Here is a 15,848-nt window from a genome sequence, read left to right on the forward strand (position 1 = left end):
ACGCGAAAAGCAGGAGAATCTGTGTGGAGATTTATAATTTCTTCGGCAATATACCCTCTACGCAACGTTTCGCTCCGAAACCGGAGCATCCTCAGGAGATGTTGACTTTACAATGAATAATTGTTAAAGAATTATAATCCTTATTTTTGTAGCTTCAAGGCCTATCAAATATATGTCTTTTTTTAAATTACTAACGGTCACCCAGTGGTATAATTTTTTTTAGCCTTTTTTTAGATTAAACCATAATTTATTTAAATAATAAGTTTGAACATTATTATCTAGAGTTCTATTGTCAGACCATACTTCTATAATTACTGATTTTGCCGGACAGATTTGTAGTGGGTGGGTAATGGGTTTATTGGTCAGGTTGATAACCACAGAGCAGAATTTTTTAACATTTGCTTTCTGCATGTCTCAATCACCACCATTAAAGTAAAATATAGAGACTAACCTATGACTTGTGCAATTATGTGCAGGCTGACTCTACATTATATGTAGGTACCTACATTGTGAAGGCGCATTCGTTTATAGTATAAGATATAGTGTAGAGTTATTGCCATATCATTATCTATAATTTTAAACTAACACTTAATAGTTACGACCGTGCTCTTGACCTGATCTTGTCTGTTACATGTGCACGCAGACATCAGTTAAACTGATAAAATAATTGTTTTGGTTATCGTGATCGGTTAGAAGCCATTTCGATAGAGCTAAGTACAGATTATTATAAGGATCGTTTGTTTGTTTTGTTTTGATACTTTACTGCACAGATTGAAAACATTTACACCAAGAATGTACCAATGTATTTATGTATTAATTAGTGTTTGTAGTAAAAATAAATGATATGCATAAATTTATCGCACTTATTTAGTTGATACTTCACTCAGATGCCCTGATGGTTAGAACGTGTAATTTTGTGAAACATTTGGGGAGTTCAAGTGTAACGAAGGTCTTAGATTGACCAGACAATAAATTTACTTAGAAATAATTAGAAATAATATTGCTCAAGAAAAAAATCGGTTGCGCCTGGCATAACGCCAGAAAATCACTTTGTGGACTTAAGAAAAAAATATTATTGAGTGGTAAATGTTTGGACCTAAACATAAAAGTTCGTTTTCCGACGAAGTTGGTCACATACAAAATATTTTGGCGTCATCATCGTAATGGTTTTAAGGATTAATATTATATTGATAGCGATAATAACCGAATTAGCTCTCTTAGGCTCCCGGGTAGGCAACGCTTTTTTACCCTTACCCCAGTCAGTATATTTCTAGTCATACAAACCTAATGAACATGAGACAGTTTATCGACATTCTATTCCTAAAGCCCAACAGAGCAATGAACACTTGAATAAACCTGAGAAGCGAAAGCTGCAATAAAAAATAAAAAATAAACAATATTAATTAATATAGTGAGTATATACCTAGGTAAAAATAAAACGCATCTGTAAGTAATCCAGTGGTAGGTAGGAATTTACCCGCGTGATATAACAGGTCACAGTAATGGTCAAATGCTATGTAAAGTTGCTGTTGTAGTACAAGAGATAAACAGTTTTTTATTTTATGGTTATCTCTCTGGTGTTTCACGATTCTTACGGTATGGTAGAATAAACTGTTAAGGTGGAAAGTCAGGTAATTCCACTTTCCCATTGATACTTCAGTATCTAAATCTACGAGCCATAGTAAACAAGTGTCTTTAGCAAATAACATTTCACCCACAATTTGGGAATCTATTTTCGATAGCTACATAATGCGAAAAGCAATAAAGGAATTTAATGTAAAAAAAAGCAATATAAGTGGCGGAATATCTGGTTTCTCACAGATCCTGTTGACCCATGTACGCAGAGAAACATATTCGTGAAAAGCACTTGACAAGATCGGGTGGGCCACGGAAGAACCTAGATGTAATAAGTATATTCAATATTTTTAAACACATAATAGATATATACACAATATAGAGAAAGATAGACACTTAGATTTTTAATGGATATCACAAACTTTGGTAAATAGAAAGAGCTATAAAAAATTAAGTTTCGCATCGCCTAGCATAACCAGTGACCGCGACCTTAAAATACGGAATCAAGTGTTTACTTTGATTTGCCTAATTGATAATTACAAATGGCGTGATGTATTTAACGAGATCATCTGAACACCGACCTTCAGTCGTCATTTAGAGAGCGTGAGCTCTGCCTGACACTCAGTAGTCTTTCCATCTTTGACCACAAAATTTTTATTAATTCAGAATTAAAAACAGTTCATATCCTATTGAAACTCCTCTGTGATATTTTGATCTCTTTATTCAAAAATGGAATTCCTGAATCGTAAAGTCAAATCCACTGGTCAGTTTGACAAATGTCAGTTGAATGGCGTGGGTGACCTGTCCAGGATTAAATCGTAAGTTACATTGGGTTATAACTTAGCTTATAATCACGGAATTCAGAATATAATACAGATAAAGTTTTAGCGTAAGTGCAAAAGAAGACCAGTCTGTTGTGGGTAGAAAGGTTATTTTTTTCGGCACAATGCATGAATGTCATTAACTGACCTTGGTCTTTGGAACGGCGGAGTAGTAAAGTAAACCTGTGTGGGTTTCTAGTCTCAAGGATGCATCTGGAGAAAATATAACCTTAGTGTGTGATTACCACTCTCGCCAAGTGTAGACTCACTCCCATCTTTCCAATAAAGCCTTAGTTATATAGTTTGTAAATAATAATGGCCAGTAGTAAATATGTACGACTTTGAAAGACTTAGGAAGACGTTTCACATCTTGAGTGTTTCGATACTCGAAAACGGTTTTCCACCCACTAAAATCTTAATAACAAGACATTATAAATGTTGTGTAGTTCGTCATCTTTACGCCGCGAACGTGACTCAGTGCATAGGATGTATTACTTGTTACTATAAAAACATCTGTAAAAGTTAGACACTTCATTTTTAAATTACATTGCTTTTTCTTTCTAAAATAACTAGTGTACACAAAAAAACACTACATGTATGCCTCCCAGCGTGTAATATTTCCACTCCGAATTTTTTGTCGTACGGCCGCCGTCGTTAAGCGACAAGTGGTTTCCTGCCTGTAATTTGGATATTGTATAGAAGCAGGCGCTACTTTGCGGAAATCCATGATATATTATGAAAATTAATGAGAAATGAGAGACGGAGAGATTCTCCGCGAGAAGCAGGAGAATTTGTATGGTGTAATTTATAATTTCTTCAATCCTTATACTACACACCAAACAGATCTTCGGCAATGTGGCCAATGCCATCTTCGATTGCGATTAAATGATTCGACTTACCATTACGAGCGTGCAAAGGTCACAATGAGGGCACGCAGCCATTGCAACTAGTTACACTAACTTTTAAAACTTTTATAATTTTCCTGCCATTTATAATTTACTTACATAATAAAAAAAAATTACATACTTACCCCTAGTTAGTATCAATTTTAACAGATATTAAAGCTGCGATACATGCCGTCACCAGCTGCAGAAATAAATTTTGGTAATAATAAAATGTGCTTTAAGTAGCTTTACTACGGTGTAATATTGAAGGCATTGAATATTATTTAACTTTAATATACCCACTTACTTATTAGTTACTAGGCAAAGCGTTGTAGATTGTGTTGCACTGATTTGCTAAATACCAGTAGATAGAATTAGCAATGTATCGAAGGTATATTTATCATCCTCCACCCTTTACCCGAAGCCCTACTACCTTTACCCGAAGATGGGTACCCAACTAACAAATGCATGTTTATTACTTAGATTCTCTTTATTTTGTTTATATCTTTATTTATTTATTTTTTGTAATTCGATGTTTAATTTGTTACTTGGGATTAAATGGCTTATTTATTTATTTATTTATTTACAAGTTAGCCCTTGAATGCAATCTGAAAAATCCGGTGATGAGTGAAGATGCAGGCTGAGATGGTAGCAGGCTAACGTCTAAGAGGTTCAGCAATTATATCCCATCAACACCCCTAATCGGTTTCTACAAACGTACTGGAACGTTAAATCGCACGTAGAATGTGTGATGTCTAAAGGTGTTGGTGCTATTCAGAAGTTTTTGCAGTTCTAAATACTTTTAATAGTAGACACACAGGAGATCTGAACTGATAAGAAAATATAATTGACCTCTTTTTGTAAACCACATTTTATTGTTTTATATAGAATGCATTTTATATATATTTTTTTTAAAACACATTTTATTGATGTAGTTAGCTACAATAAAATGTGGTTATGAGATAGTAAAAAGTAGAGTAAAACAACCAAGACCATCTAAAATTTAAGACAACGGGAAAAGGTTTGTGTGATGAACATGGATGTTTCTAAGTGTCTGGCTGTTTATCTGTATATATATTATAAGTGTATTATATTCATAAAAATATTCATCAGCTATCTTAGTACCCATAACACAAGCTAGGCTTACTTTGGGGCTAGGTGGCGATGTGTGCATTGTTGTAGTATATTTATTTATTTATTCTCCATGGTTTCCATTGTATTGTATTATATGTACGTACCTTGATAAAGACATGTGAATTGCTTAAACCGCACAAACAGACATTTAAATTTTATTAAATGGTATAGTTAATGATTCGACCACAAAATAAAACTAATTTGTACTTTGTAGATTGGAGATAGTAGAGTTCAAGGGCCAACGCCATCTGTTATCGGGTGGCCGCAACCGCACGCACGTGGTTCTCAACTTCGTAATCGCTGAAAATTTTCCTGTTTTCCCAGGAGCGAGACCGCAATGAGTCCAGCGCCCCCCGCGCCGCGAAACAAAAGTGGCGCGCCGTTCGCTTCCTCCAAACAGTCGCTCACTGTCAGTGGACTAACGTGTACGTACGATATGGAACGCGATCGCATCGGTGTTTGGGGCTCCGGGGATGGCCAGTCTAACAGCAAACTATCCGGGCTGGATCGCCTGAAGCATCCCGGACTCAACAAGGTAAGTCCATAAAGTCAAATATAAACACATGGAAACACACGCTATAGTAATACATATGCAATATACATACTCGTATAGCTAGCATAAGAATTCGGCTAGGTCATGGCATAGGGAACGCATAACACGTAAATTTTCAACTGATGCATTTTTATGTGCACTTTCAATATGCATAGTAATATTCTACTGTGCATAAACATACGAGTACCTGCTCGGTATATGCGTACGAGTGTATTGGTATTGGTAGTGAAGTCATTAGCATTCAGCTAGGTCATGGCTTAGGTAACGCGCGATACGGAAACGTTCAGCTCAGCTGTTGTAGGATAGTTTAAGGTCCCATTCACTTTCATTTAACTTATTTAAACCCCAGTGCTAAACATTGAGGTTTTGGTCTTTGAAGCAATATTTTTGTTTGTCATCGTATCTCCCAATCAGACCACTGAATAGATAGAAAAAATTAAAATAAACCTAGCCTTTTCTTGGAAGTCTTAGATTTGAATACAACTGTTGTCTCAATTTTGTCAACATAATCTTTATCTTTCGTAAAAAAAATCCAATAAATTCCCAAACTCCATGGTTTTGTGCTTCTTGTATTAAGCGACCTATGACTCATTTGATTAGGTTTGTCTACCTAGTGATTGAATGAACGAACGAATGAATGAATACACTTTTATCGTACACCACATAAAATACAGAAAAATTGTAAATAAAAGTTTTACACAAAGTATACTTAGTGTGGGGTATATAGACATTAATTTTTCTTGAGTGCGTCGCCACTTAAACACCTTTCGAATATCCGCGTACCTCATCTATTGAGGATTTCCCAAAATTAATAAATAACTTGTTGAGCTGTGGGAGTAATTCTGGTACTTTTACAGATGTTCACATTTCAGATTTGATATGGTCTGAGCTTAGCTTAGATCACTCTATCTTTTCTTTAGCAATAACTACTTGTGAAACATGAAACGTTAATACCAGAGTTATAACAATGTTTGCGGTTCGCGTTCTTCGGTTTTCAGGGTCAATTTATTGCAAAATACAACCTGTTGCGTGTAAATTATTTACGTAGCTAGCTGCAAGTGGCTTACTTCAAAAATTATTAGACTACGTGTTATGATCGTAGTAGTCGTAATTGTATAGGAGTATTAGGCATTGGCCTTTTAATAAATATTATTAATAATATAAAGAGGTTAGTTTTCCTGTATATTACACATCAATTTAGTTTCAATTTAACGAGTAGCTATCACTATTAACTCACGTTTCATTTGCGATTTTGAAAGACATTTCGTACTCATACTTCAAAGTTTTGAATTTATACAACTTTGTACAATAAAACGTTATTTTCTTTTTAACTTAACAAAAACTATTTAGTTAGGTACCTACACGTTTAATACTTAAGTATTCAAATCCTTTTATCATCCTTGATTACGCTTTACCATTCCAATTAATTGGTTTAAGTAAGTAAGTAATTAGTTTTCTTTAAAAAATCGGATCGACTAGCTTGGCTGTGTAAATAATAGTCAACACTATTATAAATGCCTTATTAGTAAATACCAATACTAGAAAAACCGTGAATAATACTAATTGCAAGATTTGTATTTAGTTTAAGTTAAGTAAGTACCAACTTACCAAGCCATGATTCAACAATTTACTAACTTTGGGCTGCCAGAAACACAAACTTCAATAATATTCAACACAAAAATTATTCTTGTATGAGCACTAACTATTGTCTAGTTAATACTAAAATCGATAACCAGTCGACAGTTATTGTTCTCACCCTTTACCGAACACAGAATTAGGGTAGGTAGTCATTGTGTATGAACGTTGCCTCTGACCTTCTAGGTTTATAGTTTGGGGGCTAACTTTGAATACTCGATGGACCCAATTTAAATAAAAAGAGACCCGGTTCTCTGAATTATAAAACCATTTTACAATTGTTCTTTGCAGAATACGCAAAACCTAAATTAAGTTTTATTGGTAGTGTAGAGCACTTTTCAATGGTCTCAACATATTACAATTTGGCCCAAAAATTTCCATCTCCTTTGTGCATCAGTCCATTCGTAAGCGACCACATTTCAACGCCAGAAGTGAGGACGGGGAGGACACGCTGGTTGAAAAATTTAGTTTTCAGGCACTGGGGCATCGACGATGAGAAGATTTGACTAAGTTTGCCATATGCTGCCCAGCTCAGCCGTATTCTTCGCCGTGTTGGCTTCTTCTTCGAAATTTTTTGTTGCAAGTTGTACTATCTGGGCAAGGTAGTTGTATTTTGAAACAATTTCTATGTGAACATTTACAACCATTAGAAAAGTCGGGACTCGGGACAACCATAACTAGATGTTTATTATTCCAACCATAAAATGACTAGATGTTTTGGAAGTTTATAGATGCAATATATTATAGTAAATACAAAGACATAATATTTTTTAAAGAAAGAAAATTCGTCCGGAGAATCACTACGTAGAGTACGAGTACCTACTAAACATATGTATATAAAACAGGACTGGAAATGGCGTAATATAATTCAACGATAACAAATATTTGTAGCGCAAATAGAACGATTTAAATATTCAACAGGAATCATCAAGATGAAGAAATATTTCATTGTTCTCTTTCTGAACGACTGAGAATTTCAAAGGTCGATTCCCCTCCGCTTATTTGCAATCTCTTAGAAAGCTTAGAGATTAAATTATATCATAAATTTAGTAAAATGTTCCTTTGAACCTAGAATAAGTGAAGAAATTTGTTGTTATTTCTCTTTAGGTAAACAATCACAAAACACTAATTGCATACCTATTACTCAAAGCAATAAATACTACGTTAGTCATGATCTTGCATCATCACAGGGTATATTTTAGCTCCAAAAATAAAAATATCTAAGTTTTCGTTCTTTAAAAAATGTAACACGTCTTTGAAATTACTATAATATATTGCATATAAAACTGCAAAAACATCTAAGACATGTTTTGGTTAATAAACATCTAGTGATCGTTGTAAGAAGTCCTCTAATAGTTAAAAATGTACACATAAAACTTGTTTCAAAATACAAGTACCTTGCGTAGATTGTACAACTTGCAACAAAACATTTTGAAGAAGAAGCCAACACGGCGAAGAATACGGCTGGACTTCATTTGGGAAACTTAGTCAATTCTTCCCACCGATACGCCAGTGGCTGAAAACTAAAGTTTTCTACCAGCGTGTCCTTCCCGTCCTCACTTATGGCGCTGAAACGTGGACGCTTACGAATGGACTGATGCACAAAGGAGATGGAATTAAAAAAGCGTTATATTTTTAAAGTCACTCAACGAGCGATGGAGAGGGTTGGGACTTATGGCGAGATTTTCCCTGAAAGATTGATTAAGTAACGAAGAGATCCGCAGGAGAACCAAAGTCACTGACATAATCCAAACTATCAGCAAGTTGAAATGGCAATGGGCAGGCCATGCTTGTTGTAGGTGCGATGACCGCTGGATCAGAAAAGTTCTTGAGTGGAACAAGCAAGCGTAGTGTGGGATGCTCTCCAGCACGATGGATCGAGGACATAAAGAGAGTGACAGGGAGGTGACGCTTCCTCGGAAAGGCCTATGTTCAGCAGTGGACGTCCGCTGGCTGAAATGATAATAAACTTTATTTATAGGTTGTCCTTTCGATTGAGAATAGTTATTTAATTAAAGGCAGATAGTGCTAGTTATGAATTGAAGTACCTATGTAGGACAAATCGCGTGATATCTCCTAGTAAAACCATGCGATCATAACATACGCCTCTATTTGCACTTTCGTTATCGTAACTATGGAAACAAGATAACATTATTCCTTCTGCAAATTGGTCTATGAAATAGGTAGTATAAAGGTAGCACTTCGTCGTGTTGCTATCAAGGCGCTATAAAAAATATTTTTTCTGAACGTAAATAATGGTTTTTGTTCAAAGTTAAAAAACAAATAGTACTAACTTCTGTTCTGTTTTAAAAAAATACATTTCACTTTTTGTATTCTACTGTTTAGTAAATGCTGAGGTTTTTTTTTATTTATTTATTTATTACGGTACGGTAGCCCTTCGTAGCGTACTCGTAGCTGTTATCAGTTATGTCGTAGGTACGATAGTCATAACGTGTTGATAAACCTAACAAATATCTAATGAAAAATAAGTCTGAGTACGATATCATCACACTCATTAAATATCGATGCACAATAGAAAATGTGTTTCCAAACGTAACATAGGTACCTACACTTACGAGTACATAGTCATATTATCTACAGATTACCACGTGCTCAAATTTTTACTGTTTACCAAACAATAATATTTTAATTTATAATATTTTGCGTCTTTATTTAAATTAAAGCGAATTGGGTAGGTTTATATAAACGCACGTGTTTTAAATATATTTCGTTATTACTGAGAGGTATCTGAAGAGTATAATACCTAGTAGTTTGTTGTGCATACAATGAACCTCAAAAACACACTTAAATAGACCGAAACAATAAATTAACTCGGCCTTGCTATATATATTTCTATATATTTCTACACTAGATATTATCTACTAGTGAACTTTTGTTGTTTTCATTGGAGTAAACTTATCAAGACTCTTATGGATAAGTGGACTTAATACCTATACATTCAGTTATGGACCTGTACTGACCTGTTAGCACATCATGCTGTACTTTTAGAAAACGAACGGACTATCGTTCTTTTATCCAGCAACAGCTCGGTGCAATGCAAAAAAAATATCATTTCTACTTGTCATTTGGATTCCGTGCTCTTTATTGCCACTATTTTAGTCTTCATGTGCCTTTTCTTACTGGTAACGGTGATTCGCAAATTCTAGCTTTAATGACGGCCGATTGGCGCAGTGTACAGCGACCCTGCTTTCTGAGTCAAACACACTGAAACACACAAACACACAACCCACAACTGGAAAGTATTTGTGTGATGAATATGAATATTTTTTAGTGTCTGGGTGTTTAGCTGTTTGTTGTAGTCGTTAGTGAAGTAGTATTTCTGTATATTATTCATAAAAATATTCACTAGTCATACCCATAACACAAGCTACGCTTACTTTGGGGCTAGATGGCGTTGTAATTAATTTAATTTAATTTTAAACCTGTTTATAATAAATAAAAAATACGTTACTGTTTAAATCTCGATTACATTACGCTAACTTTAATTATGGAAGAATTAGCATTTAAAGTAAGGATAAAAAATATTTTTTATAATGTTAATTAATGGAACTTGTAGGTGGTTTGGATGAACTTCCGCCTTGTATTTGTACGGACCCTGAATATAATAACGTTTCAACTTGTTTTTGATTGCTTCAGGTTTTAATTTCCAATTTCTTATAATAAAGGTCTAGTCTAAAACACAAGGCAGGAGGTCCCATACAGTTTTTATTTTTTTATTTTAACTTGCTAACGTTTAGTTAACTGACAGTTATGAACAAGTATTTAGCTATTACTGTCGCCCATACATAAAATAATTAATCACCTGATCCACCTTGTACAAATAAACATACATTTGTACCACGAACTAGATAACTCATTGTAAATCTTAGATGTTGACCTAGACTTTGCGGTTACGGTTACCTTGCTTTATATAAATAGGTAGGTCAACCTGAAACTATCAGGATACGTACATGTATCTTATAACTAATTTAAAAACATAATAAATGTATTTTAGAATTCATGTTTGTTACTGACGTACATATTTAGTTATTAGGTTGTTAGCATGTGTAACTACGGTTCGAGAGGTATTGGGTTTGAATCTCGGGTTGGGGCAAAAATTTGTATTGCCCCAACCGGAGATTCAAACCCAATACATATTATCACAGTTGGTACCAAGCCCGGAGTTAGGAAATTGGCGGTGCCAACCTCCGTCCGTCGTCCTTGGTTATTAACACTAACATGCCATAATCATTTTAGCCCGCCAACCCACATTGGACAGCGGATTATCCTATGAGGGAGGACGCCCGCGCCCAGCAGTGAGAGGTTAAAAGGCTGATAAATATAAAACCAATTCTGTACTCGTATCATGCGATTTCATAATAAAAAGATGTAAAATAAAAAATATAAAATTATCTTAACGACATTTTGTAAGGAAGGTGATTTTTACTTTTAAAATTGCCAAAATTTGGTAAGCCCATCAGTGCTCTTTTTACATGACACGGCTTATTTAATAACTTTAGTTAATAACTTAGGTAGGTTGGCAGGTATAGTAAATTAGTTAGAGTGGTTTTGAGGTAATCCTTCACGCTGATTGCAAAATGTAAATTGGCTACTGGTATTTGTTATTGTACCCATCTTTGTTTACCTGTTAAGTAATATTAGTTTATTAAATTCCAGTCGCAAACGAGTTTTAAGCTAATTATCACACTTAAAAAGTATCACTAATACTCGATTTAGATCATCATCATAGCAATCAATTACCATTTACTGGCATACTGCAAAGGCACGGGTCCCAGTCCAGGAGAAGAAGTCCCCCACGCTGCCCAAGTGCGGATTGGTGGACTTCACAATGTATATATATCTTATATATATATATTTCTTGTGTGCGTGTGTATGTCACTGAACTCCTCCTAGACGGCTGGACCGATTTGAATGTTTTTTTGGTATACATTTGGGTGGCACCCTGGATTGTTTAGATTCACAAATTAACCCGACAGATGGCGCTGGGTTCCGCTAGTGTACTATACTAGCTGTTGCCCGCGGCTTCGTCTGCGTTTGATTTTGATTTTTGATGTGGCATTAAATTTAGTTGTAGATCTAAAAAAAATTAAAGTATTCAGTATCCCTAAATGAGGGGTTTGCTGCTGTCCGCTGAGGAGTTCTGTCCTCTATCTCCAACCACAGTTTGGGCAAAATTAAACACTTATTATAACCTCTATACTACAAAAATAATTATTTAAATCGGTTATAATTTGTCGGATTTATGGTGTAAAATCATCAAACACTCATCCCCTCTCCCAAAGGAACCGAGCTTAATGTCGGGATAAAAAGTATCCTATATTACTTCTAACACTTCCAAGAATATGTGTACAAAGTTTCATGAGGATCGGTTAAGTAGTTTTTACGTGAAAGCGTAACAAACAAACTTACATTGGCATTTATAATATTAGTAGGGATGTGGTATAATATACCTCTATTCTAAATTTCAGTCAACTCTGTTCAGTAGTTGTTTCGTGAGAATGCAGTGTAACAAACATGAATACATCCGCATAATATCAATACCTAGGTAGGTACCCACCAGTGGCGTGCATAGAGGGTATGCAAAGGGTATGCAGATGATATAAAATGGAGTAAATCTCCAGTACGAGTATAGAAAACTTAAGAATACGCATTGTAAGAGTAATAAGAATCCTACCCTTACGTATTTATACTTCGTACAGGAGATTTTATACCCTCAATGCACGCCACTGGTACCCACCCACAAACTTTTACGTTCATAAGATTAGTAGCATATTATTATTACAAATAAAGCTACTTACAGAAATATAAAACTTATTTAATTTCATTCATAGCGTTTAACAGTCCACGGCTGGACTAAAGGCCTCTTCCAACTGGAGGGTTTGCCCATAATCACCACGTTAGTTTGGTGATCGCAGTTGATGTTAGTAGCAGCACAGAGAATGCCCCTGCCCACTCTTTGTTATCATCCTTCAGGCTGTAAGACATCCGGGTTCCCCGGGCGTTTAACAAAGCCAACAAGAGGGGCATGCCGTGGTGGTTTTTGGTTTGGGTATACCCCTTTAGAGGGGGGAGTCCCACATAACCTCCGTCTAGCCCAAGGGTCGGAGGAAGCAATAAAGCTTTTCCACCACGCCAAAAAAAAAACTGTAAGACATCCGCGGAAAGTGGATAGCTGGTAACAGCTGTTGCTTGTGTTCTTATCTGCCATATGGCAACTAAATAAATAATATATAAGCTCTTTTATAATAATCAAGTTACAGTGATACTTGAGTGTAAATTTAAGTTAAAGAAGTAACGCTTAAGGCTGGTAGAACAGGCATAAATGCTACGAGCATCTCGCAAGTTAATTGACAGTGCACCAACAAATAGATTCTCCTATGGAGCTAACATGATGCAATGTATTGAAAGTTGTGTCGACTTTAACTACTTTAACTCTTCTTCATGGCCTTATCTCAAATTACGAGTGCACATGTATTCTTCAAATTCGAAGACAATAGAAGTAGGAATTTCTGTGGCCTATCTGCTTGGTCCATAAATAATAGATACAAAAAAACAAAAAAAGACTTGGTTTTTGGGTTTGGCGTATTCTTAACGACCGAGCTGACGTCAACTGAAACCTGTCGCAAAATCAGTCAATCTCCCTTCGCAGCAGCATATTATTCCGGGCCATTTCGGGGAAGATAAGCTCCTCTTCCAATCAGACTCATTATAATTAAAAGGTGTCTGCCTTTTCCGCTATGGTTATTTGTGAATAATAAATACCTACTTGAATCGTTAATTGGCACCACCAATTAATTTGATTTGCATTGATTGCCAGTCCATAAATATTACTATAACAAAAACTAACTGTTAGTGACAGATTTACGTCAACTTCAATGATAAATTAACGCCAACTATAATGTCACGTTAGTTTTTATTTAATCCTCAATGCCTGGCTCATATTTTAATTAAACGTAAGCATTCTTATTACTTAAATAATGCTGTAATGTGTTAAGGATACGTTTACGCCTTCTTACTTTTTTTTCGTAAATTTGCACACGATTTCATCATTATTCAGAGAAAACTGGAGTAGAACGACCCGATTTGCTATATACATTCACTTAACTGACTGTACGTTTGCCATATTACGTCATCACTAGCTGTCGAGTTTAGTGAGAGTGACACACTTTTGTCGATACACGTTGAACTTGCTGTCGCGTTCGTGATCTTGAGTCTTGTCACATCCTGCTGAGTTTTACGGTCAATGTCAGAGAAGTTAGATATCTGTGAATGCAAAGAATAGCAATTGTTAATAATTGTTACTACGCCAATTATTACATTTAAATGAAGTATCCGTAATTATAGATTTATTATTTCTTTTGCGGCTCTTGAATTAGTTTGTTATATAGAACTATATAGATTGAGTGATTATACTTGTATTAGGTTTATACGTTTCGTTTGAATCACGCTAAATACATCTAATATAAATTTGAGCGTCCATTACTAATATAAATTTGAGCGCTTTTTTATATGACGCAACTTATACGAAAATTTTCAAAAAATTTAACCCTCTTCAAGTAGGTATGTGTTTAAATTTTTTGGGTTTTCAATGCAATTAAGACCTTTAAAGTTAACAGTGTTTCATCAAAATTGGTCACTCCAGCTTGGCTTTATTGCATCTATGATCTTTAAGTACAGTATAAGTATGATTACACTCTCAAAGTAACAGGCATTTGCTAGTCGAATATAAATCTCTTAACACTTCAATACATCCTTGCTTTGAATGCCACTAGGAACTTTGATTAAATGCCTTTTAGACGTGACCTCTGAAAGGTTTAACCTTAATATCTCGATATGTATGTGGGGCAAACTTGCAACTAGGCTACGTTGCTCGTATGGCACTGCCACACTACACTAATTGTAAAATATTGTAACAAGTTTTCTTTTTCATTTCACTGCAGGTTAGGTCGTGGTTGTAATCTTACCTGAAGGTAAGTGATTATGCAGTCTTAAAAGCTAGCGGGTTAACCTTTTAAGCCATTGATATTTTGTGGCCCATATAATATACAGCTTGTATACGGACTGTGGACATAAAGTATTTTTAATCCAAAAGAAGTGACCGGGAAATGTTCCCGGGGGATTTACAAGAGATGCCTTTTTTATCTGTGTACTCTAGTGAACATTTTCTTTATTCAATCTATCCGTAATCTATAAGTAGATTTATTACTTAGCAACGTTGTTATTTTCAAAAAATATCCATACAATTTTAATATATTACAGATAGTTAGATTTAGAACCGGACGTAATCCAATCATCCGGAATTTTGGATAGGGATGGATCGCAACCGGGATACAGACAGGTATCCGTAATCTATAAGTAGATTTATTACTTAGCAACGTTGTTATTGTCAAAAAATATCCATACAATTTTAATATAAGTATTACAGATAGATTGAACCGGACGTAATCCAATCATCCGAAATTTTGGATAGGGATAGATCGCAACCGGGATACAGACAGGGTGGGTGCTTTTGATTTTTTATTCCGGGAAAACGATTGAAGCGAAATAAATGTAACATTTTTTTTATTTTGCTGAATAAATTGAAATTCAAATAGTAGACTTTGTGTTGGAAATACGGTTAGTAACATTTTAAAACATATTTTATTGCTGCAATATGACAGCACCATTACGTTTGCTCGACTCTCCGCCCGCCCGAGGCGCATTACCAATCATATTTCACGCACACATGAAGGTTGCAATAATGACTTCGCCTTTGATATCAGTAGTTATAATTCCTTTTGATTTTAAAGTAATTTTAATACACAAAAACGTTAATAGTGTTAATTGCGTTGACATTCTGGTCTCCGATTTAACTGAGAAACTCACTTTGATCAATTTTATACTAGACTAGCGCTCCCTCGCGACTTCGTCCGCGTACAAGTCAATCTTAAAAGATATGCATATGCTTTTGCAGACTTGTTTTTAGAACTTTTTGAACAACATGATTTTTGCGAAACTTTAACCGTTTACTCAGTGCACGCAGCGGATGCACTCAAAAGGCAAATAAAACCCGATTTTGAGACATTCTGCATTGGTGATTGGTGCTATGCTCCTATTGGTTTTACCGTGATGATATAGCCTTATAGACGAATGGGCTGCAACACTGAAATATTTTTTTGATACGGACCAGTAGTTCTTGAGAACATCGTGTTCAAGTAAAAAAAAAAAACAAACTGAGATGTCCAA

The 15,848-nt window shown here is 35.2% G+C and overlaps 1 protein-coding gene across 1 annotated transcript in view; it reads left to right on the forward strand.

The window, feature by feature from the left end:
- The first annotated feature begins 2,162 nt into the window (after nucleotides 1–2,162).
- Nucleotides 2,163–15,848, forward strand: part of LOC120626720 (NADP-dependent malic enzyme-like) — a 29,731-nt gene continuing 16,045 nt past the window's right edge. Inside the window, exons 1-2 of the mRNA XM_039894367.1 lie at nucleotides 2,163–2,393; nucleotides 4,739–4,949. Of these exons, the coding sequence (XP_039750301.1) occupies nucleotides 2,305–2,393; nucleotides 4,739–4,949 (300 nt within the window). The 5' untranslated portion in view covers nucleotides 2,163–2,304. The remainder of the gene's footprint in view (nucleotides 2,394–4,738; nucleotides 4,950–15,848) is intronic.

This window comes from Pararge aegeria, chromosome 10 (assembly GCF_905163445.1).
Source record: "Pararge aegeria chromosome 10, ilParAegt1.1, whole genome shotgun sequence".
Classification (NCBI taxonomy): Eukaryota; Metazoa; Arthropoda; class Insecta; order Lepidoptera; family Nymphalidae; genus Pararge; species Pararge aegeria.